The 26182-nt window shown below is 45.3% G+C and overlaps 1 protein-coding gene across 1 annotated transcript in view; it reads left to right on the top strand.

The window, feature by feature from the left end:
• LOC137625085 (serine-rich adhesin for platelets-like) overlaps positions 1-26182 on the top strand; it is a 78728-nt gene that overhangs the window by 36598 nt on the left and 15948 nt on the right. The window contains exons 4-5 of the mRNA XM_068356016.1: positions 58-590; positions 21220-21408. Coding sequence (XP_068212117.1) covers positions 58-590; positions 21220-21408 — 722 coding nt within the window. The remainder of the gene's footprint in view (positions 1-57; positions 591-21219; positions 21409-26182) is intronic.

Genomic DNA, 26182 nt, shown 5'->3' on the forward strand with positions numbered 1-26182 from the left:
GAATGCCCAAGGATTGGAATTGGTTAAAGATAGCCATATAAGCACCCCCAAATGCAGTGACGGGAATCAGCACAAACAGTAACAATACAGCAGCTGGAAGTAACACAGAGAGCAGCAGTCCATCAAGTGGAAGTCTCTCAAAAAGTAGCGGTGCATCAACTGGAAGCAACACTACTAACAGCAGTGGATCATCCGGAAGTAGTGTTAAGAAGGTCAAGAAGGGAGCCAAGGTTGCCGTAGGTAAAATATTATCAAAACCTAATACTGGGAATAAAAGAGATTTAAGATTGGATAATGGTACCTCTACATCAGATAAAAGTGGAGTAAAAGACCGTCAAAGTTCCCAGGGTAATGGACAGTCCTTGTCTTCAACAAAATCCCAAGGCTGTAGCAAGTCATCCTTGGAGCCCTCTAAAAAACACTTACAGCCTTCCAAGACTAAAGCTGGAGCTACCACCTCTACAAACACTCCATGTAAACCCAGTGGCAAGAAGACAGGCAAAATGTCAGGAAAGATAGAAAATAATACTGACACTGGAGAGAAGAGTAATGATGAAAAGACTTCATCCTTAGAGAATGAATTGAGACAGGTGAGAAGGTGTATTCTTATTTATCCTACATTAAGTAGAGCATGCACCTCAAGTTTCTAATTTGAGTAAGTCATGTAGGGCATTATAGCATTATAGTTTTTAAATGCATCTATTATTGCAGTAATATAGTTTTTTCTGATGTGTACAATTTGATAATTAAATATAGGAAATTTATTTTGCTGTCTTGATGGCAGTGTAAAAGTGTGTGAAGTTATTTGCATTTTTTTACCTCTGTTTTGTTTGTCTCATTTGATCCTACATGAATACAAACCATTGTTTTTTTTTTTTTTTTTTTTTTTTTTTTTTTTTTTTTTTTTTTTTTTTTTTTTTTCAATAAGAGTATGACCTCAGCGAAGCTAGAAACATTTGTTTAAACTTCCAACAAGGTAAACGTAGTTACTGGTAAGGTGACCTTTAGACCTCGCTCACCAGACAGGTGGAACAAATTAGCAACCCCCTACTTTGGCTTCAGCCGCTGGATAGTAAATATAAGGCTGTTTTAATATTATCTTTTTCTTTTAGATGGAATAAATGTTTTTGCAGACATAATTGTTTGAGGGATATTAATGGAAGAAGTCTGGGATGTGCAGTTTCTTGGTAGATGTAATTGTTTGATATTTTTTTAGTGCTACTGTACTTGCCATCATTCAGCATATTTGTTGCTTTTGAGTGGTATGTCGGATGCTGTGCTCTCTCTCGTGTGTGTGACTGTACGACGACGAAGTAAACTCGAGGAAGTTTGTTTTCCTTGGACATTACTGGTGCTCTGTCTGAAGAAGAGTTGCTGATTGTGAATGGAGTAGGTCCCACCCTTCTTTTATTTAGTGTCTGCCTAAAATGAAAGATGTTAAGGATGTACTTGGTTGGGCTGTTTTGGTCTCCCCTTGAGAGGATCGTCATCGGTCTGTATGGTTCGGGATAAAACTAACATAAAGTCCTCTCTGCTCCCCTGCCTCATCTAACCTGAGTCTTTGCTGCAACTTCTGTAGAAGAAAGTAAAAAACTTCATCGTAGGCATCTAATTGACGGGAGTCCTGTATGCATAACTGCTGCCATTTAACTCTGTGGGAGAGAGAGCAACCAGTGTCAGAAACCTCCCTTCTTGAGTAAAAGTGCCAAGACACACACACACACACACACACACACACACTCTCTCTCTCTCTCTCTCTCTCTCTCTCTCTCTCTCTCTCTCTCTCTCTCTCTCTCTCTCTCTCTCTCTCTCTCTCTCTCTCTCTCTCTCTCTCTCTCTCTTTTTTTTTTTTTTTTTAGGAGGAGGAGAGTTAGAATGTCTGGCCTCTCTTCCCTCTCTCTCTCTCTCTCTCTCTCTCTCTCTCTCTCTCTCTCTCTCTCTTCTCTCTCTCTCTCTCTCTCTCTCCTCTCTCTCTCTCTCTCTCTCTCTTTTTTTTTTTTTTTTTTTTTAGGAGGAGGAGAGTTAGAATGTCTGGCCTCTCTTCCCTCTTTCTTTCCTTGGGGTGTGGCATGCTGGACCGGGCGCTAATGCAGGTTAGCTTCCCGAACGAGTAATTTCTCCTTATTTCTAAAGAAGGCATTGGAATATCTCCCTCATTCTCCCTGATGAAGGGGGAAGGATTGAGGCAGTGTGTGTCTACCATTTTGTCATGGTGACCACACAATCAGACACATCCTTTCGGATATAGGTTCCTCTGCGTCTGGCTATTACTCTGTGACACCTTCAGGCTCGGGTATTTAGGAGGTTAATAGGACTCCTCACCTGTCTCTCGTCCACATGACGTAAGTGTATTGAAATTTCCTAGGTCAGTAACTAGCCAGTTTAGTTATAAGGAATTACTTTTAAGAACTGTAAACTATGGAAGATAATTTTTGTACATAAGTAGTAATTAGGTAAGAAGAATGTACATAATTAGGTTGAATTGTAAATGGCTGTTTTGTAAGTTATGTAAAGTTCAATGTTTTCTTGTAGTGTATAGCCCCTGCCTATAGTGTAGTTTTGTATCATAATTTTAAAGTAGAGTTGTTCCGTAACCGAAATACAAACCACGCTATTTACAAAGGGTTATTACTTTTAGCGTAGCTGAAATGGCGAGCCATTAGAATTTAACGAGGGTGTATTACCCCCGCGCTAGTTAGCGGGGGGGTAGGGGAGTGGTAGCTAGCTACCCCTCCTCCCCCTCACACACAGGTGAATACTCACTTTCACTTTTGGCTCGGACTGTGACAGACGTCTCTGTCTTGGTCCTCGCTTGGCAGCCATTGTCTGTTTTGTCTTTACTTAATCGCTTACTTTTCTTTTACTCAGTATATATGTAAACATGTTTTCATGTTTGTATATATATTTGAGTATAGAAATAAGTAAGTTTCCTTTTCAGATGTGTGTGTGTAGTGTACGATATCTACGTGGAGGCCTCGGCAGTTAGGCCACCACGGCCTAATTTTATGGGTTGCGATCGAGTTTGACTTCGGTCTTTCTCTCTCTCTCTCTCTTGAGGTCGTTCACCCTTTTACTATGTTTTACTACGCCCTTGTAGCTTCCTTCCCGTGTGGGTGGGGTTGCTACGCCGTACATTTTGTCTCAATTAGTTTATGAATCTAATTGTAGTTGTTAATTTTTCAGCTTGTAGAACGATTCCTTTCGGGGTTTTCGTTTTTTCATTAGTGTTCATTCATTTTTAAATTACATAATTACATAGTTACATAATTATAATTGTTATAATTCTGTTTTGGTTACAGCTCTCCTTCCGCGAGTGTAAGTGGTTGTGAGGGCACGTGCCTGTTCTGTAATTCTTGTTCCTTTTCCTCGGGATTCCTCTTCGGAGCCTTCCCGGGGGAATGAATGTGTACTAATATTATTTGTTTTATTTTTTTTTTACAGTTACCGATCTAGTTCGTTTCTGTAATATAGCAACGGTGTGAGCTGTCTGGTTGAGTCCTGGGGATTCGGCTGTTGCTGCCTCCCCCCTTGTATTGTCGTCAGGGGCGTGTCTCCTTCTACTGGTAGTACTCCCGTGTCGACGGACAGCTCTCCAGTTCATTTTAGAACAGTCAGGAGGCTTGCCTCCTTGGGCGGATAACTTTCCTTCCGAGGGAAGTTTTTTCCTGTCCAGGCTTGAGCTTTTCCTCTTTTGGGGGGTTCTTCTCTTGCCTTTTTTTCGTGCGACTATGCTCTTGGTGCTGAGCGGTCGCACCTGCAGTTTCGCTCAAGGGGCTGGGCAACTGCAGGAGCTCCTCTTCGGAGGATTGCCCCTTTTAGGTCACTGGCTGACCAGTCTCTTCCACGAAGTGTTTCTCTTTCGTTCGCGAGAGAGTACACTCATAGAGACTCCTCTTCGGAGGTTTCTTCTGTTGCTGTTGCTGTTGGCCTCTCCGATTGCAGCCTACAACTTCTTTTTCTCGATCTTCCGTCTTGGTGCAGATGGACAGCAGTCTAATCTCGTCTTCCGACGGGCAACGGTCTTCCCGACGGACAACGGTCTTCCCGACGGACAGCGGTCTTCCGACGGACATCAGTCTCCCGGCGGACAACGATCCCTTCGGGGCAAAGGGTTGCCCCCACGGGGGTTCTTCCCTTGCGTGTCAGGGTTTCCCTGTGCGCCCTTCTGTTCGTCAGCGCTCTCCTGTTCGTCAGCGCTCTCCTGTTCGTCAGCGCTTTCAAGATGATCTTCCCTGCGGTTCCTGTTACGTGCCCTGTGCGCCCACGTTCGCCCTCGCGATCTAGAACTTCGGTTCAGGTCGGGGTCAAGGACTCTTCTTCTTTGCGCAGGCTTCCACGCGTAGCCTTCTGCTCGTCAGCGATCATCAGCTCGTCAGCGATCATCAGCTCGCCAGCGATCGTCAGCTCGTCAGCGATCATCAGCTCGCCAGCGATCTCCGGATCGCCCACGTGTGTTACAGCTGGCACGCCAACGTTCTCCAACACTTCTGAAGGAACATGGTTCGCCAGCTACTATCTCAACTGCGGATGCTGATCGCCATCGCGCGACCCTCAACTGCGGATGCTGATCGCCATCGCGCGACCCTCAACTGCGGATGCTGATCGCCATCGCGCGACCCTCAACTGCGGATGCTGATCGCCATCGCGCGACCCTCAACTGCGGATGCTGATCGCCATCGCGCGACCCTCAACTGCGGATGCTGATCGCCATCGCGCGACCCTCAACTGCGGATGCTGATCGCCATCGCGCGACCCTCAACTGCGGATGCTGATCGCCATCGCGCGACCCTCAACTGCGGATGCTGATCGCCATCGCGCGACCCTCAACTGCGGATGCTGATCGCCATCGCGCGACCCTCAACTGCGGATGCTGATCGCCATCGCGCGACCCTCAACTGCGGATGCTGATCGCCATCGCGCGACCCTCAACTGCGGATGCTGATCGCCATCGCGCGACCCTCAACTGCGGATGCTGATCGCCATCGCGCGACCCTCAACTGCGGATGCTGATCGCCATCGCGCGACCCTCAACTGCGGATGCTGATCGCCATCGCGCGACCCTCAACTGCGGATGCTGATCGCCATCGCGCGACCCTCAACTGCGGATGCTGATCGCCATCGCGCGACCCTCAACTGCGGATGCTGATCGCCATCGCGCGACCCTCAACTGCGGATGCTGATCGCCATCGCGCGACCCTCAACTGCGGATGCTGATCGCCATCGCGCGACCCTCAACTGCGGATGCTGATCGCCATCGCGCGACCCTCAACTGCGGATGCTGATCGCCATCGCGCGACCCTCAACTGCGGATGCTGATCGCCATCGCGCGACCCTCAACTGCGGATGCTGATCACCATCGCACCCTTTCACGCGATCATTCACCTGCGCATGCTGCTCGCCATCGCACAACCCTGAACGATTGCCCGCTTACGCATGCTGCTCCTCATCGCACAACCCTGAACGATCGCCCTCTTGCGGATGCTGATCACCATCGCACCCTTTCACGCGATCATTCACCTGCGCATGCTGCTCGCCATCGCACAACCCTGCACGATTGCCCGCTTACGCATGCTGCTCCTCATCGCACAACCCTGAACGCTCGCCCTCTTGCGGATGCTGATCACCATCGCACCCTATCACGCGATCATTCACCTACACATGCTGCTCGCCATCGCTTACCGCCAGCGATCTTCTTCACCTACGCGGCAGCACGATCCCTCGCCGTCACGCCCATTCGCCTGCGCGCCCCGCGCGATCGCTCGCCTGCGCGTCCGTGCGATCGCTCGCCCCGCGCGATCGCTCGCCTGCGCGCCCCGCGCGACCGCTCGCCTGCGCGCCCCGCGCGACCGCTCGCCTGTGCGCCCGCGCGACCATTCGCCTTTGCGCGACCGTTCGCCCTCGCGCGACCATAGTTCGCGGCGAATTCCACAGCCGGTGGTAGCAGCAGGGACGCGTGCTCCTAGGCGGCACTCGGGATCACCTCCATCCAAGCACAGGTTGGTAGTGCAGGACGAAGACAGGTCAGTACAGCATTCTTCCCACCTTCTTTTCAGGCAGGAACCGTCGTGTCCTCTCCAAAGGATCGCCCGATCCCTTTCACCTTAGCGAGGATTTCGGACTCTGTGTCCTTGGAGCAGCAGACATGGTTTAATCCGCTGGCACGGGCGTTAATGAGGTTTATGAAACCAGCACTCACCGGCCAGGGTAACAAACCAGCGGCTGTCTCTCCTACGCTGAAAAGAAAGAGAGGAGTGGACTTCGTGGTGACTTCCCCCAGGGCGAAGTTGGTTCCCAAGAGGTCGGTCTCGAGGGTCCCCTCTCCTGCACGAGTACTCTCTCCTTCTCCCGCCCTGGAAGGATTTTTGGCGGGGGGGCTTTCCGTTGAAGATTTCTCCATCGGACAAGGGGTGACTGCTTACCTCTTCCTCTGGGAGCTTACCAGGTTCTTTCCCTCCTCGGTTACGGCCCGAGGTTTGGTTCAAGGAAGCTACAGGAAGATCAAGGGTACTTTCCTCCTCTCGAGCTCAGGCACCTTGGCCTTTCGTCGTTAAGTATCTACTTGCGGACAAGCTCGATGTTGTACCATCTGGACGCACTGACTGAAGGCTTCCTTCGGGTGTCTCATCTGTGGAGGTCAACGACCTCAGACACCCTTCCATCCTTGAGAAGAGTTTTGTCTTTGCCCAAGGACAGAGACTTAAACATCTGCTGTGCGGAGTAAATCGACTTCCGGTTTCACTCCTCCAAGGCGCTTTCTTCCAGACTCTGCAGGGCTCCAGCTCCCTTTTCTTTCAACCACGTCGGCCTAAGTTATCGGCTACGACAACTGGGACAAGGTGTCCAATTGTAGTTTCCTCCTGTCAGGAACAGATGGCACGGGAGACTCCCCCGGGGGGGCATAGTCCTAAAAGGAGTTCACGAACTCTAGGATTGCAGGTTTTTTCGCTGGGAGGATGCTTAAGGTTACTCATCCGAATGACAGCTTCCCGATGCCCATTCCCGCACAATCTCTGTGAGTAGCCAAGGATATCGCGCCTGCCGTCTCTGTCAGCGAATTCAGTGTCTCTGAACCTCTATGCCATAGCATCAGCAGAGTTGCCCGGTTGGGCAGAATGATCCATACCTTAGGCGAAGGTCTTCCTTAGGATCATCGACGGCTTCACCCCCGGCCCCCCTCAGTCGATCCTTTCTTGTAAGGAAGGATCTGAGAGGGGATGTCCATAGTCGACCTCTCAGCCCTGATCAAGTTTGTCGAACAAACTTCGGCCAGCGTAGACCAGCAGAATCGATCAGACTGGTAACGAGGCGACAGGACTCCTTTAACCCTGGATCGGAAGGACGGGTACTTTCAGTTTCCATTCCATCCATCTTCCAGGGTGCTCGTCGAATTCAGCCTAAACTGCAAGTACTCCTGCTTATGATGCAGTGTGGCTATCCCGCCGTGGCATAGCAGGTTTGTTTTCCCCAGAGAACTCTCCCTGCCTTCCTCTTGGCCGCTCAGGTGCAGACTTCCGCCTCCTCTGCTGTTTGGAGGGCTGGTCAACTCCGGTAGGCTCGGGTTTCGACCTTCTTCAGCGCCGGAAAAGCTTCCGAATGCTGACCATGAGTGTGGGCTCATGGTATTTTGCTTGGAGCCTTCTCTTCTCTGCCTCAACATCTGGAGTATCTGGCCATGATATTGAGTCAACCGCCTTACCACGTTGGAAACCCCGCTTCTCGTCCGTCCAGCGAGGTTAAGCAACGTCGGTACTTGGATGGGTGGCCACCTGGGGACGCCAGATTCTGTTACCACATCCTCCGAGCCTTCCTTTCGGTTCACCGTGGCAAGACTGAGGAGAGTCGCAGTACCTGTTCTCAGTCAAGCAGAGTTTTCAGCCCTACCTTGGAACGTTTCCTAGTTCTTCTTTCCTCATTGACCCGTTTATAGTCCGAACGGTCGCCTCAGGATAAGTTCCATGTGGGGCGATCCAAGTTCCGGTGGCTTCAGGCAATGTTTAACCGGACTCCCTGGCCCTATGGGACCAGCGGAACTATTAAACCTGCAATGGGTGTTGACCTATGGAGCCTCTTGATGGTAGTGGATATTCTCGTCCTTTCCCCACATTCTTGATGCGGTTCTCGGACTCGTCAAAGGAAAGGGGGGGGGGGCATGTTCCGGTCCAGGCCTATGGTCAAGACCTGAAGGATACCTCTCCATCATTCAGGCAGGCTTAAGGGCCTTAGTCTGGCCCCTCTTCAGATCCTACCGCTCCTGCCAAAGTCGCCCCGTTGCGTGTCGACTTCATGCTAACCAGCAGGGGACGCATTTTCACACCTTCACATCTTGCAGTAGAGATATCGGGATGATTGAGATTCTCTCAATTCCACCATCGGCTCTCTCATTCCAGGCAGGGGAATGTTTCTCTCAGACTATCCGAGCAGAGCCTCATAGAGAGAGTGTACCTAGGGGTCTTTGACCTTGGGTAACCAGCAAGTGCTGGTCTGGGGGACCTGATCGCGACAGCTTGGAACCTCAAGCTTCCGCTAGTTTTCCCCCCAGTCTCAGACCCCGAGACTCTGGCAAGATGCATTCCGGTGATGGTGGGACAACTTCGACGCCTGCGTCTTCCCTCCTTTTTGTCTGCGGACAATGGGTCTCAACAAATCCAGGTTGTCTGTCAACCTTTCAATGGGAGAGCTCCACTGGGACTATGTGCAGAACGGTTTCTGGACCCTCTGCTTCCCCTGACGGAACTCCCGGAGAGCTTCTCCCACGGCGCAGACTACTCAAGCAACCACACTGCGACATCTCTCCCGAACCGGGGCGTCGCTTCGGCTTCATGCCTGGAGACACTACGCTTCCTCCTCTAGAAGAGACAACCCGCTACAGTCGCGGTACGGAGGTCGCGTCATCTGCGATAGTCATCCACAGGGGTCTCCCAGGCAAAGTGAAGAGTCTAAGGTGGTTGGTGCCGTGGGAGATATACCTCTTCCCGTGAGGCCTCTTCTCCAGCAATAACGGTCTTATTGCCTTTCGGCGGGAGGAAACTCCTTTCCGCTCTTGGCAATGAAGCCTGTCGCTCAGCCTTTCCCTGACCTTCAGGCTTAAAGGAATAACTTTTTCCTGCCCGCTGGATCTATCCTCGCTCATGCGAAGCTACGATCGTCCCTGCCCTAGTCGGAGGAAGACCTCCAACTTGGAGCATGGCTCGGACTTTTAGTCCTTTAAGAGATCTTCTCAAGACCCTTTTACGACAGGCCTCGGATTGTATTCCGCCCTGGGTCTTCTGCTCACTCTGGCCACGGCCAGTGTGTAAGCAATCTTCTTGGTCTCTTACTACTCCCCCCCCTTTCTAAGGAAGAGGGGAAGGCAACATTCAGGCTCGCTCCTGAGTTGTTGGCTAGACTCAGAATCTGAGGGTCCCGACCCTTCGGTCCGATTCATTCAAGATTTTGAGTCTCCATTCTGTGTCTGATGTCCCAAGACCTTCTCTTTCTGGCCAGTACAGGAATCGAGAGGTTAGCGCTGGGAACAGCTGCAGTTTGGCCTCAGTTGCAGCCGATTTGGGAACACAAGGAGGACATGGGGGGAGAGTCACCAGTATACCTCTTCAGCCCGGACTCAAGGACATTCATCTCGACCTGTCTTCAGACCCTCCCCCGTCACGTCGCCCTACAGCACGATGTTGGATACATCGCAACGTCCCTCGCCTTCGAGTAATACTACTCTGTGACGCAGGTGCTACAAGCTGGAGTCTGGAAGCGTCTGATGACCTTCGCAGCCCGCTTCCTGCAGGGCGTGACCCACAGGAGTCTCGATACGTTTTCTATCGCTCTGTGGTGGCTACACAACAGCTGGTCTAACCTCAGGCTCCTTTTTGGACAGGTAGCAGAAGGTTGAGGGCATTGTTATCAGGTTTTAGTCTGCATGAACGAAAGAAGTATGTCTGGCCCTTACTTCTTTCTTCATCATCCCCTCTACGGGGAAGCAGCATCCTGGTCTCTGCATAGCTGACCTCGAACCTCTGCAGGTAAACCATGCTTCCTTGTGTTCCGAGTATTGAGTCAATACTGTCGCGTCCCCCATACCCTGACGAGGTGGTATTGGGAACGTCTTAACCCAGAGTTCCTTCTGGAACTCCAGGTCAACTGCCTAAGACGGGTCACACTTCTTCCTTCACACACAAGCTTACGTAGGCCACATGGTTCCTTGCGGTGCAAGGAACTTGTGAGGTGCAGGGACTCCTTTTCTCGAGTGCGACTCACTCGGATTCTGAGTCCCCGGGTAAAGCCAAAGCCAGTATGGCTGGGGACTTTCCACCCTTCCTAAGGGATAAGTCACCCTTTGTAAATAGCGTGGTTTGTATTTCGGTTACGGAACAAATGACAAATTCGAAGATAATTTGTATTTTTCCTAACCATACAAACCTTAGCTATTTACACATATTTGCCCGCCAGCCCTGTCCCCCAAGACAAGTCCTACCTCTAAGTGAAAGTGAGTATTCACCTGTGTGTGAGGGGGAGGAGGGGTAGCTAGCTACCACTCCCCTACCCCCCCGCTAACTAGCGCGGGGGTAATACACCCTCGTTAAATTCTAATGGCTCGCCATTTCAGCTACGCTAAAAGTAATAACCCTTTGTAAATAGCTAAGGTTTGTATGGTTAGGAAAAATACAAATTATCTTCGAATTTGTCATTTTTTTCTAATGTTTTTTTTTTTTTAAAGGTTTTGTAATTTTCAGTGTTTTCTGTTAGCATTTTGCCCCAATCAATTTTTAAATATTTAACTTAGCCGGTGAATATATAATAGCTGAGCCCCTGGCGGCTCGACAGAAAAACACACAAAAACTCGCGAGCGATCGCTCTGAAGGTTGCGGGTGTGCCCACTAGCGCCAACTATCGGCCAGATACCGCATATACTGTACATGTAAACAGACCCAATTTTTCTCTGTCGGTCTGATCGACAAGACGTACCATTACTCGCTGTTAACCTGGAGTTTTTCAACAGTCTTGGTGAAGTACTTCCTTTTGGTTTGAGCTTTTGCAGTGCAGGTGTTTTATCTTCAACTTAAATCTTGAACTCGTTTTTGGATAGATTTAATTGTTGATGACTTTTGATTGTTTTTTTGGACTTTCTTTGACTTTTAAATGGCCGACCCTTCCCTTAGTACGGAAGTGTGTTTTAGGCTTTTAGCAATTATCTTATCACGTTATAAATTGTTGTGTTAATTATAGATTTTCCTCTATATATTTTATATCTCAACCGCCTTTATTAGGCCTCTTCGATTAGCTTTCCATTTATAATAAACATCAAGATAAATTTTAATGATTTGTTTATATGCGACCTTACATATTCCTCCCCTAATCCGAGAGTAGGCAGGCTTTACTTGGAAACCGAAGTTAAACAACGTTGAGCCCTTTCAATCGTAAATAACTTTTACAGAGCAAATGATTTAAAACTTATTAAATGAATATTTTTTAGTAGATATTTTATGAAAGATTTTCTTTGAATAGTCTTCGTACTGTTTCAAAGATGAACTAACGTTTAGTTTATTTATGCTACGCAGTTTGCGCTCTATCGTTACGATAGAGAGAGAGAGAATCACGGTTTCACTTTGCAGAAAGAGTAAATCGATTCTGACGTTTTGTTCATTCTTCTTTCAAACTTAAATGTTTTAAATACTAATTTAAAGGAACTTGTTAATTTTCAATTTCTTAGTCCTTTCAGTTTTTTCCTTTGGTCAAATAACCTGTTTATTGACGAAAGGTAAGTGGGCTTTTCTCTTCGGTGCGAAATCAAGAGAGAGAGAGAGAGAGGAAGAGAGAATGTTCCGATCTTTATTCTCGTCCCAAGCGAGTAACGTTGTTCTCGAGTCAGCTTTTTACTCTCGTCCCTAGTCTCTGTACAGGGAGAAAGGATAAAATGTTTTTAGTTTTTATTCTCGTCCCAAGGCACTGTACGGTGAGAGATTGAAAACGTAGTTTTGAATGAACTAGTGTTTAGTCTCCTCCCCAGCCACTGATCTTTTTATCTTAATATATGTTCACTGTTTTTTGCTTGTATTAATGGGGTTGTGACTGTAATTGAATGGTTGGTGAGATTGTTTAATGTGTGTTTTGTGTTGTCAATGGTACCAGTAGATTGGGTCTGTGCATGTATTGTACCACTATATAAGGGTAAGGGAGATGTGCATGATTGTTGTAATTCAAGAGGGATTAGTTTGTTGAGTGTAGTTGGAAAAGTGTATGGTAGAGTACTGATTAATAGGATTAAGGATAAAATAGAGAATGCAATCTTGGAAGTACAGGGTGGTTTTAGAAGAGGTAGGGGTTGTATGAATCAGATTTTTACAGTTAGGCAGATATGCGAGAAATATTTAGCAAAAGGTAAGGAGGTGTATGTTGCGTTTATGGATCTGGAGAAAGCATATGATAGAGTTGATAGGGAAGCAATGTGGAATGTGATGAGGTTATATGGAGTTGGTGGAAGGTTGTTGCAAGCAGTGAAAAGTTTCTACAAAGGTAGTAAAGCATGTGTTAGAATAGGAAGTGAAGTGAGCGATTGGTTTCCGGTGAGAGTGGGGCTGAGACAGGGATGTGTGATGTCGCCGTGGTTGTTTAACTTGTATGTTGATGGAGTGGTGAGAGAGGTGAATGCTCGAGTGCTTGGACGAGGATTAAAACTGGTAGACGAGAATGATCATGAATGGGAGGTAAATCAGTTGTTGTTTGCGGATGATACTGTACTGGTAGCAGACACAGAAGAGAAGCTTGACCGACTAGTGACAGAATTTGGAAGGGTATTTGAGAGAAGGAAGTTGAGAGTTAATGTGGGTTAGAGTAAGGTTATGAGATGTACGAGAAGGGAAGGTGGTGCAAGGTTGAATGTCATGTTGAATGGAGAGTTACTTGAGGAGGTGGATCAGTTTAAGTACTTGGGGTCTGTTGTTGCAGCAAATGGTGGAGTGGAAGCAGATGTACGTCAGAGAGTCAATGAAGGTTGCAAAGTGTTGGGGGCAGTTAAGGGAGTAGTAAAAAATAGAGGGTTGGGCATGAATGTAAAGAGAGTTCTATATGAGAAAGTGATTGTACCAACTGTGATGTATGGATCGGAGTTGTGGGGAATGAAAGTGATGGAGAGACAGAAATTGAATGTGTTTGAGATGAAGTGTCTGAGGAGTATGGCTGGTGTATCTCGAGTAGATAGGCTCAGGAACGAAGTGGTGAGGGAGAGAACGGGTGTAAGAAATGAGTTAGCGGCTAGAGTGGATATGAATGTGTTGAGGTGGTTTGGCCAAGTTGAGAGAATGGAGAATGGCTGTCTGCTAAAGAAGGTGATGAATGCAAGAGTTGATGGGAGAAGTACAAGAGGAAGGCCAAGGTTTGGGTGGATGGATGGTGTGAAGAAAGCTCTGGGTGATAGGAGGATAGATGTGAGAGAGGCAAGAGAGCGTGCTAGAAATAGGAATGAATGGCGAGCGATTGTGACGCAGTTCCGATAGGCCCTGCTGCTTCCTTCGGTGCCTTAGATGACCGCGGAGGTAGCAGCAGTAGGGGACTCAGCAGTATGAAGCTTCATCTGTGGTGGAAATGTGGGAGGTTGGGCTGTGGCACCCTAGCAGTACCAGCTGAACTCGGCTGAGTCCCTGGTTAGGCTGGAGGAACGTAGAGAGTAGAGGTCCCCTTTTTTGTTTCGTTTCTTGTTGATGTCGGCTACCCCCCAAAATTGGGGGAAGTGCCTTTGGTATATGTATGTATTAATGTGCTTACGTTATACGACTTATTTCGCAATTATAACCTTTTGATGAGGGTAGAATTGCGTGCTTCAGGTAGAAATCAGTTTTATTCATGCCTAATGTGAATTGTTGAAAAATTCAATTTCAGTGAAGTAAGTGCAAAACAGAAAATCGTAGTGATAAAGTGATAATTGCGCAAAGTGTTATCAGTGTTGCGACCGAGGGTTCGTCTGTTCGTGCCTGTCGTTCGCCTAGTCCGAGACCTCTTGCAAGCTCCCAAGCCCAGGGGAGAAGTAATGTCGTACGACTTATGGGTTCGAGAGTCCTTGATCAGCGAACAGACGTTCCCTCTATGGTTTCAGGCGTGTCTCATCAAGACCGCCCGTACCATAAGACGAGCGAGACGATTTTCTCCTCGTCATCCGAAGGCTTTTCGTGTAAGAAACCGTGGAGCAAGGTTTCGAGGCCCTTAAAGCGAAAGTCAGTCCTTTCAGGACAGGTCCAGCGTCCTGGTTGTAGCCATTGGGACAGCTCTGACCCTATGCAGTCATCGGAAGACTGCTCGCCGCCTAAACAAAAGCGTAACACAGGCTCCGAGAGTCTTATTGTAGGCAAGGTTTTGCAGTCACAGACGTTACCCTCGTCTCTTACCGCACCCATTCCCGTTGATCCTAAATGGGTTGTACGGCAAGACATGCAGAATAAGCTTGCCTCTCTTATGGAGGACTATTCTGCTGAGCAGGTTCACGATGATCCTCGCCGCTTAGCTGATCGAGATCCTGGCCGTCAGCCGCCCAAACGAGCCTTTGCTCGTCCTGTTAACATTGACGTTACAAAGTCACGTCAATCGTGTTTTGTAGAGCCTAACTCGATGCAGTCCCGTGTTGACTCTCAGCCGCTTGTGGACGTTCAGCCGCTGCCGCTTGCTCTTGTTGACGTTCAGGACGTTCGCCAACCAGCATAGTTGACTTGTTTTGACGTTGAGCGTCAAGCACCGCAGTCAAGAGTTGTTTTGACTGCTCAGTCTAGGCAGTCAAGGCAGTCTCGAGTTGACGTCGAGCGTCCTCCCGCACCTGTTGTTGTTGCTGGTCAGTCCTTTAAGCAGTTACATGACATAGCGTCCTTGACTGCTACTGTTGCTCCTTTGCGTGTGGACTCTGCTTGTCAAGCATTGCCACCACGGCAGGTCTCTCCCTTGCTTGAGACTCGGCAATTGTCGGACAAGGTTCCTTCAGATGAGGAAGTTGCTGATCTCCCTCCTACTGATATTCCCTTGAGGACTCTGTCAGACGGAGAGGAGCCTAAAGCTGCTCAGCCCTCTATGGACTTTAAATAAATCATGCTGATTTTTAAGGATCTTTGTCCGGATTTTTTTGTAACTGCTGCTCCTCGTTCGCCTAAACGTCAGAGTTTACACTAGGCCTAGCTACTTCGAAGCCGTTGTTTTCTAAGCTAGTGCTCTCTCGCTCTTCTAAGAGAGCTTTATGTTTGCTAGGCGACTGGTTAATCACCAGGAGGAGTTTGGGGGAGACAGCCTTTGCTTTCCCTACTTTTAAGCTGGCTTATAGAGCGAGAGTCTGATATGACACGGGAGAAGTTCTCGGCTTGGGAGTTCCTGCCTCTGCCCAGATAGACTTCTCAAACCTCATAGACTCTCCCTGGCGCCTGGCCATGAGACGCTCCAAGATTTTATGGTCGGCTTCAGAGCTAGACCATCTTCTGTTAGGAGTTTTTTCGAGCGTTTGAAGTTTTGCTGTACAATTATGTCATGCATAAACAAGGCTATCAGGGATGGCTCCAATAATCTGACAGCCACGTTCTCTGCAGGAACAAGTCTATCAGGGATGGCTCCAATGATCGGGCAGCCATGTTCACTGCAGGAGTACGTAAGAGGCAAGTGCGCTCAATGTGTTCATTGTCAAGACAAACTTCACGATGAAGTCTACCAGGCTGTCTTGACAGCATTAATGGAAGGCGACTGGATGGTCTCTCTCGACCTTCAGGAGGCATACTTCCACATTCTTATACACCCGGATTCCCAACCGTTTCTGAGGTTTGTTTACAGGAATGTGGGGTACCAGTTTCGAGCCCTGTGCTTTGGCCTCAGTCCTGCTCCTCTCGTGTTTACGAGGCTCATGAGGAATGTGGCAAAATCCCTCCATCTATCGGGAATCCGAGCCTCCCTGTACTTGGACGACTGGCTTCTCAGAGCATCGTCCAGTCTTCGCTGTCTGCAGGATCTACATTGGATGTTGAGTCTGGCCAGGGAGTTGGGACTTTTGGTCAACCTAGAAAAGTCCCAACTGATCCCATCCCAGATTATTCTATATTTGGGGATGGAGATTCGCAGTCCAGTTTTTTCGGGCTTTTCCGTCTGCCACCCGAATAGAACAAGCCCTGCTCGAAGTCCAACTAATGCTGAAAAGAGAACGTTTGTTCAGTCAGGAGTTGGAACAGTCTCGTAGGGACTCTCTTATCCCTGGAGCAGTTTGTCTCGCTAGGGAGACTACACCTTCGGCCTCTCCAGTTCCATCTAGCCTCTCACTGGAACAAGGACAAGACGTTAGAGACGGTATCATTCCCAGTCTCCGAACCAGTAAAGGCATGCCTTAAATGGTGGGACAGCAATATCAGTCTGAGAGAGGGACTATCCCTAGCAGTCAAGAACCCAAACCACGTGTTGTTCTCAGACGCGTCGGATTTGGGTTGGGGTGCGACCCTGGACGGTCGGGAATGCTCGGGTCTGTGGACCTCAAGTCAGAAGAGCATGCACATCAACGGCAAGGAGCTATTAGCAGTCCACTTGGCCTTGATGAAATTCGAAAGCTTTCTTCGAAACTAAGTGGTAGAGGTCAACTCAGACAACACCACAGCTCTGGCGTACATCTCCAAGCAAGGAGGCACACACTCCTTCACGCTGCTCGAGATCGCAAGGGACCTTCTCATATGGTCAAGAAATCGAGGCATCTCCCTGTTGACGAGATTCATCCAGGGGGACTTGAACGTCTTGGCAGACTGTCTCAGTCGGAGGGGTCAGGTGATACCCACGGAATGGACCCTCCACAAGGACGTGGGCAAGAGTCTTTGGGCTTCTTGGGGTCAACCCACCATAGACCTCTTTGCCTCCTCGTTGACCAAAAGGTTACCAATCTATTGCTCTCCAGTCCTAGATACAGAAGCAATCCACATAGACGCGTTTCTACTGGATTGGTCTCATCTGGACTTATATGCATTCCCACCATTCAAGATAGTCAACAAGGTACTGCAGAAGTTCGCCTCTCACGAAGGGACAGGGTTGACGTTAGTTGCTACCCTCTGGCCCGCGAGAGAGTGGTTCACCGAGGTACTTCAATGGCTGGTAGACATTCCAAGAAGTCTTCCTCTAAGGGTAGATCTCTTACGTCAGCCCCACGTAAAGAATGTTCATCAAAGCCTCCCCGCGCTTCGTCTGACTGCCTTCAGACTATCGAGAGACTCTCAAGAGCTCGAGGCTTTTCGAAGGAGGCAGCCAGTGCGATTGCGAGAGCTAGGAGAGCTTCTACCATCAGAGTATACCAGTCGAAGTGGGAAGTCTTTCGAGATTGGTGCAAGCCAGCATCTATGTCCTCTTCCAGTACCTCTGTAGCCCAATCGGAGATTTTCTTTTACATCTGAGAAATGTTCGCTCCCTCTCAGCTCCCACGATTTAGGGCTACAGGAGCATGTTGGCTTCGGTCTTTCGTCATAGAGGCTTAGATCTTTCCAACAATTAAGATCTCCAAGATCTCCTTAAGTCTTTCGAGACCTCTATGGAACGTCGTTTGGCAACTCCTGGATGGAACTTAGACGTGGTCCTAAGGTTCCTCATGTCAGACAGGTTTGAGCCATTACATTCAGCCTCCCTGAAGGATCTCACCCTCAAGACGCTTTTCCTAGTGTGCTTGGCTTCGGCTAAAAGGGTCAGTGAAATTCATGCCTTCAGTAAGAACATCGGCTTTTCTACAGAAAAAGCCACATGTTCACTTCAACTTGGTTTCCTGGCCAAAAATGAACTGCCTTCTTGTCCTTGGCCTAAGTCTTTTGATATACCTTGCCTGTCAGAGATCGTAGGCAACGAACTTGAAAGAGTGCTGTGTCCAGTTAGAGCTCTTAAGTTCTACTTAGCTCGTACTAAGTCCTTACGAGGTGGATCTGAGGCATTATGGTGCTCAGTTAAGAAACCATCATTGCCTATGTCAAAGAATGCTTTGTCATATTTTATCAGACTTTTAATACGAGAGGCTCATTCTCACTTGAATGAAAAAGACCGATGCTTGCTTAAGGTTAAGACGCACGAAATAAGAGCTATAGCAACTTCCGTGGCCTTTAAGCAAAATAAATCTCTGCATAGTATTATGGACGCGACCGTTTGGAGAAGCAAATCGGTATTCGCGTCATTTTACTTAAAAGATGTCCAGACTCTTTACGAGGACTGCTACACACTGGGTCCATTCGTTACAGCGAATGCAGTAGTGGGTAAGGGTTCTACCACTACATTCCCTTAATTCCAATATCCTTTTAATCTGCTCTTGAAATGTTTTTTAATTGGGTTGTACGGAAGGCAAAGAAGCCTTTCGCAGCCTTTTTTGATTTGGCGGGTGGTCAAATGTCATTTCTTGAGAGCGCCCAGATTAGGGGTTTGATGAGGTCCTGTTGTATGGGTTGCAGCCCTTAATACTTCAGCTCCTGGGAGTCTTTCAGCATCCTACGAGGATCGCTGGGCTTCGTGAGGAAGACAGACTAATAAGGCAGAGTAATCGTCTAAGTCAACTTCCTTACCAGGTACCTTTATATATTTGGGTTTTGTTATGATATAACTGTCAAAAACTCTAAGCATATACGCTGTAAACTTAATTAACTCTGGTCTCTACCCACCACCATGGGTGTGAATCAGCTATTATATATTCACCGGCTAAGTTAAATATTTAAAAATGATATTTTAATTATAAAATAAATTTTTGAATATACTTACCCGGTGAATATATAAATTAAAGGCCCCCCCTTCCTCCCCGATAGAGACCCAGCGGGATGAAAAAAATTGGGTCTGTTTACATGTATATGCGGTATCTGGCCGATAGTTGGCGCTAGTGGGCACACCCGCAACCTTCATAGCGATCGCTCGCGAGTTTTTGTGTGTTTTTCTGTCGAGCCGCCGGAGGCTCAGCTATTATATATTCACCGGGTAAGTATATTCAAAAATTTATTTTATAATTAAAATATCATTTTTTTTAATAACTTTTAAAGAAGAGAGTTGTTTTCTAATATCACATTTCCATTGTATTTTCAAGATTGGCATCTTTGCTAAATTGGATTCCTTAATGTCATAAAATTTTAAACACATGAAATATTTCCATAATACACTAGGGAGCTATGTGATGATTTCTCTTCAATCTTTTGTCTTGTACAATTTCTTCTTGTGATTCTGTGCACCCCAGGTCTTCATCTGTACCCTTTGTCCATGACCATGTAGAAGGGCTGTTCTTTCATTACCTCTCGTGCAATATACTCTTGATATTACTTGAGTGAGTATGTTCTTGTTTTGTAGCTTCGTACTACTCCTCCATTCCTTCGTTGTTTCTTCAAATTTATCAAATTTCTCTTAACTTGACTTCTTTTGGGCTACTGCAAGATTTTCCTTCGGTTGCATGTGAGCACTGAATGGACTACTCTAAGGCCTGTATTCTTGACTCCAACTTAATCTTTTATCCTTGGTTTCTGTTCTGCCTCTGCTACATGTCGTAGCATTTCTGTTTTTAGATCTTGTTAACATCACTTCTCTTGAGATACTACCACGAGAGAGTTGTGGCATCTTTTGACTGGCCAGACTATACTACATTGGATCCTTCTCTTTGGTTACGGTTCATTTTCCCTTTGCCTAATAGTCTGGCCTATTTTTTTACATATTCTCTTCTGCCCTCATACTTCACTTACTTTTTACTTTGGTGGCTGCTTTTCCGGTCCCATATAGCAGGGAACCCCACTCTCTACAGGACCTCCACTGCTGTTTTACCTTATTCGTTCAGAGTATTTAACGTTTCATGTCTCGTATTCTTCATTTATTGTTAAATCGTCACTGTCAAAAGACTCATGAAATAAGAAAGTCATCAGTTTCCTCTTGAAAGCCTTAAGTCTTCAATCATTTGAATGTTTCGTGGGAGCTTATTATATGGTCTCGGGGGTGCATATTTAAAGGCTCTAGAGCCTAAAGTAGACATATATCTAGGTTCCAACAGTTTGAAGCCATCTGTAACTATTCTCGTGTCGACACAATTTGTTGGCTGACAACGCTGAGATTACCAAACAATTCTTCTTCACCCAAGGGGTTACTGCACTGTAATTGTTCAGTGGCCACTTTCCTCTTGGTAAGGGTAGAAGAGAGACTTTAAGCTTTAGTAAGCAGCTTCTAGGAGAAGGACTCTCCAAAATCAAACCATTGTTCTCTAGTTTTGGGTAGTGCCATAGCCTCTATACTATGGTCTTCCACTGTCTTGGGTTAGAGTTCTCTAGCTTTAGGGTACACTTGAGCACACTATTCTTACGGTCTATTAAATTTCTTATTCCTGATCTAGATATTAATCTTTGGCACTGTCGTTCAATTATTCATTATGCATGTTGCATAAGATTTTTCATAATTCTGACCATCCTTTGCATTCAGATCTCCCTGGACAATACTATCCTGTTCGTAATACTAGGCAGGTAGTTAATTCTAATAGCCAGGCCTTCTACATCATGAGGCTCAATACTACACAGTATTCTAGAAGTTTTATTCCAGCTGTTACCAAGTTGTGGAATGATCTTCGTAATCGGGTAGTTGAATCAGTAGAACTTCAAAAGTTCAAAGTTGGTGCAAATGTTTTTATGTTGACCAGGCTGACATGAGTCTTTTTATAGTTTATATATGACATATCTGTTTTTGACGAGGTTATTAGTTTATATACAGTATGTCATATCTATTTTTACGTTACACTGTTTTTAGAATGATTTATTGTTAATTTGTTCCCATCATTCATTTACCGGTATTTCCTTATTTCCTTTCCTCACCGGGCTATTTTTCCCTGTTGGAGCCCTTGGGCTTATAGCATCTTGCTTTTCCAACTAGGGTTGTAGCTTGGCTAGTAATGATAATAATAATAATAATTGATCTTCCTCTTGTTTTGTTGAAGTTTATATAGGAGATATTTATTTTAATGTTGTTACTCTTAAGATATTTTATTTTTCCTTGTTTTCTTTCCCTAGTGGGTTATTTTCCCCGTTGGAGCCCCTGGACTTATAGCATCCTGTTTTTTCAATTAGGGTTGTAGCTTAGCAAGTAATAATAATGATAGAATAAGCTGTATAAAAGTAATTACTGTATTATGCACTTAGTGATTTGTTTAGTATTTTATTCACTGGGAGCATCTGAATTACCATCTCTATATTTACCACCCTCTACTTTGGATATGGAGGCATTACATTACTGCCTTCTTTTGAATATTTACCTTGGTAGGAAGATGAAGATGGACCATGGGTGACTGAGGCCATAAGGAAACAGATTAAGATGAGAAATGGAACCTACGAATTATACTTGAAAAAAAGGGATAAAAAGCTTTTGACCTACTACCTCAGATTGAAAGAACGAATCAAGAAAATGGTAACCGAGGCAAAGAAGGAGCATTTGAAGGGAAGAGTTGAAAAGGTAAAATTTTGCATGTCAGGTCAGATGTCAAATGAATAGAAAATCTTATGGTGAAGTGTCTTTTTAGTATAATATTTTGATTACAGAAGGTCCTTAACTTACAAATATCTCGCATACAAACATTCGTAGATATAAACTCGAATCCAACTGTAGTAATAAATCTTAGTGTATAAAAATTTAATAAAATACTGAAATAAAACAGTATTTTATAGTTTAATGCTGTAAGCAAAAAGATATTCACAAGATGAAACATGAATATTTGTTGACTTTTGCTGCTGAAAATTGTAGGCATGAGAGTTAGTGAATCCTACTCAAGGCTTACAAACAGCTTCTTGGAACCTATTAAGTTTGTAAGCTGAGGACTTTCTGTATTTGTCTTGAAACTTTAGATTAGTTTCTATATACTATTATAGTTCTCTTATTTATCTTCTTCTGGTTTTATTTTTTTTAAGTTTTTATAGTTTACATATAAAAGATTTAATTTAATGTTACTGTTCTCAAAATATTTATTTCAGTTTTTCGTCACTTCTCTTGTAGTTTATTTATTTCCTTGTTTCCTTTCCTCAGTGGGCTATTTTTCTGTGTTGGAGCCCTTGAGCTTATAGCATCCTCCTTTTCCAACTAGGGTTGTAGCTTAGCTTGTAATGATGATAATACGTGTAAGATTTACATCACGTAGCTTTCCAGGCTCCCCGGTTAGTCGGTTAGAAAAAAGGGACGGTAGTATGATACACTGGGACTGTTTGGACCTGTAGGGGTTTAGCAGTCCAGTTGTTAAATTTTTTTTGTGAACTGCTGGTAAATGGCTCTATTATTATTTCTTTCAGTGTTCATTTAATCTCTTTTTCTGCTGTAATACTATTATATTAAGTTATATTATTAAGTTTATCATTAATAATTGCATTAGTTGGAGATGGCCAAGATAGTTGCCTTTTATTTCATATCATAGGCTAGTAGGCTGTTGGATAGTCTACTGCAAAACTTAGCTGACTGTGGGTTCCCTCTGTCAGTCTTAATTTTTTCACTTTATATACCATAATGTAAATTAACCCCCCAAAAATACAAGGCCCAAAAAAAGTAAATCACTAACAAAGTATATAAGAAATATTCTATAATTTTGTCTATTGCAATATTGTGAATGAAAGCAAAAGCTAATTTTGTCATGTCCAGAAGACAAAAACATCAAACAATAGGGAAATTTTGATAAATACTCCACCAATACCAAAGCCGTCTGTCAAATGGCTAGTTTTTGTTGGTGACATTTAAGAATTTTTTATGTTACAGGATGCAGGTTTACTCCCTTCAAGGGCTGCACTTTCACAGGTATTTGAATGATGCTCCTGTAAGTAGTAAAAACCACCAGATCTGGGCCTTACTAAAGTGCTTTAAGAGCCTTTTGAAAAAGCTATCTCCCATGATCCTTCACTGAAGGCTGTATTTGGTGGTGTTTGTATCGTAGAGATCAATCTTTACCTTAAGCATTTTTGAGGAAGGAAATCACTAAAGCACTAGTTGCCATTCCCTCTTTGTCCTCTTATCACACATAATGTTGTGGATTTTCAGCTTGGTTTGATAAAGGCTATTTGAGTCCTTGTACAGAGAATCGGAGACTTCCACGTTAGTCTGTCTTATTGCTGATTTAGGTAATCCTAAGAGCCAATTGTAATGTAAAATATAAAAAACTAAGCTAAGGAAAGAGTTAAAAGACTATGGAGTGTGAATCATTTTCCTTTATGTGGTCTGAAGCATAATCTTTGATTTGTTTTTCTGTGTTTCATGCTGGTATCTGGTAATGCTAGTCAACTTTCTCCACTTTATCTATGCAAGGAAACTCTTATATGGATAGATTTGATTTTATGGCCACTTAAAATTTGGTAAAAATCCGGCAAGAAGTTTTGATGTAATCTTGCTAACAAACGAATTGATTAATAAGACTGGAAAACAATTACCTTCTTGGCAAAGATGAAAAGGCTACTGAATACCTAATGGTCTTATAATAGGCACTAGACCAAGCAAGCTAAGTCAACCTTAAAGAATTACAAAATTCCACCAACCAACCTGGAAACCCTTGTTAACAATGATAGTCTGGAGAGTGAATATTGACCAGGAGTCGCTGGTTCGAAGCAGAATCACGCGGATAATTAAAAGGCAGCAGCAATATACCAAACTAGAAATTCATGTGACCCCAAATCCTCATCTGATGAATCCAACCTGAGGCATGGTATTGGCCTGGTGGAAAGTATCAATGCATTAAGATGGTAGGAGCAGCTGGAATACTGTATTGAATGTCATCAGTGGTTACAGTGAACTGCTTTTAGGGAGTACTTTCATTGATAGCTCCTCCCCTCTTAATCATAGAACTTCCTTCCTCCAGTCACATGATTTCTCTTGCCTCTCTTTATAAGCTTTTATTTCGTAGTAGAAGTGAAGGATTGATTCTTACATGTAGGTCGAGGTGAGGTCTGCTTAGTAGATTAACTTAATGGCACCTAATTGGCCTCAAGCAAAAGTGGTACTCATACCTCCCATTCTGATGATGATGATATCCAAAATACCAAGACCTCCAAATGATAGTGACTGAAATATCCAGACCTCGTGCTGATAATGATCGAAATACCCAAAGAGCATCCTAGCTGGCACCAACCTGCAGAGACGGCATAGCTCTGCGACATCTATCACTACACTGGTGGAAGTCATCCAACATCCCTGAAAGAGGCTTTTCGCAAGGCACTGCAAAATGAATAACTGGAAACCTCCTCAGGTCCTTGGCAGCAGTCTACTGGTCCAAGTGGGCCATCAGTATCTGTCAGAGCCCCTCTGCAAAATATAGCAAACTTTCTCATTTTTTGTTGAAAGAAATGCCTTTTAGTCTGCCTTGAGACAATTTGCTTTGCTGAAAGGCTTTGACCCCTCTCTTTCTTCGGAACTCTTATTACTGATGAGAAGTTTTGAAGTCTTGCTCCACACCACAAGAAAGCTTAGTCCTCCAGCTTTTGACATCACCTAAGTCATCTGCTCTTTAAAATAAGTTCTATATGAACCCCTAAAGAAGATTTCTGACTGGGATTTTACCTTGTAGACAGTTTTCTTGCTAAGCTAAATGGATTTGTGAGATACATGGAATATGATGCTCGGTATATTATACCAAAGGTTGGAGGAAAGTCTCCTTTTTCTTCATGCCTACATTCATAGCGAGCACTCGGAACCCTGCCATTCACAATCCTTTTTTATGTCTTCAATCTGGAAAGCAACCAGAGATTCGGATGGGAGTTACAGTCGGCCTTCAATATTTGCGGATTTAAGTAATTCGCAATACAGATAACCATATAACCATGTCACCTGTGTTTATCCTGCTCATGGATTTTATAATGCCCATAACAGTCAGAGATGGGGAGAAGGGTTGGACTGTATTGGTAATGGGAAAATAGCAGCCCTAAAGTATGCTGATGATGCTGTTCTTATAAGCAGAACACCACAGGATTTGCAATGCTTGCTTACCAAATTCCAGGAAATATCACACAAGGTTGTGCTCAAGACAAATAGAAGAAAGATATAGATGATGAGAATAGAATATGCTCTGAAGATTAAATATCATTAGGAGAAAGGATTAAGGAGGTAAAATCCTTTAAGTATCTAGGAACTATGATCTCCAATTCAGGGTCTTTGAAATTAGTTTGTTCCAACACAGGAACTTACCTCGAACTACTTTCATAGAAGTTACCTGGAACCTCCTCTCAACCGACCAGAGATTTGTGTAGTTTACCCTACTCCCGTTTTCTGTAATGGTAGGCCTAGGCGGAAGGATACGTGCCCTGAGGGCAATGCCGAGGCAGGCCACATGTGAGCTTGGGTCACGACCTTCAGTAAGTTCTCTGGTCGCGTCGTGATATCATCTCGACGCTCCTCATATCTCAGTGCGACCCTTTGTGATGTGTACCCCGCGTGTGTCCACGTGGCTCGTTGTGCTCTCCCTTGTGCTTCGCGCTTTTAACTTGTGTTCCCTTGTGCTTTCCTTGTGTTCTCTTTCTTTTTCCACTACGTTCCTGTGTCTGGCGGCATTGAGTTAATGTGTGATGGAGCATACCCGCCGTTGTCCTGGGCCTAGGGCCGGGAAGTCATGTGGCGCGTTTTTATCGAAACCCAATGTGGACCTGCATACCCTTTGTTCCTATCTTTAAAATTTGTTTTGTGAAAGATTGAAAAAAGCAAATCAGGCAAATGGCTAGGTTGAGTAAATTTTGGAAACCAAATCGCCTGAAATTACATAAAAAGCTGGCTAAATATGAGGTTAGGGAGATCGGTGTTACTATATGGACATGAGTCATGGTATAACAATGAAACAATTTCCAATCGATTTGTAGATTTGAGAACAAAACCCTCAGAAGGATATTGGGAGTTGAATGGCAGGACAGGATTAGAAAGGAAACTATAAGAGAGATTATTCAAGTGCCGCATGTGGATGAGATTGTGATGAGAGGTAGATGGAGATGGTTTGGGCTTGGTCTTCGCACTCCCCAAGAGAGATTAGTTCTCTAAATGTTTAGCTGGGTTTCACAAGGCACTAGAAGAGTTGGAAGACCCTGGCCTACATGGCTGAGGATTATGAAGCACGAAGTTAGAGATGATGAATGGAGAAGTATTAATTAAAAGCTCAAGATAGAGACAACTGGGAAAATCTAACAGAGGCGTTTTGCATCAATAAGCGTAGGAGGAAATGATGGTGATGACATAAGCCATTAAATAGAAAAATAACATGCAGTACTGTATTCGCGAT

The sequence above is a fragment of the Palaemon carinicauda genome, chromosome 31, assembly GCF_036898095.1.
Source record: "Palaemon carinicauda isolate YSFRI2023 chromosome 31, ASM3689809v2, whole genome shotgun sequence".
NCBI lineage: Eukaryota > Metazoa > Arthropoda > Malacostraca > Decapoda > Palaemonidae > Palaemon > Palaemon carinicauda.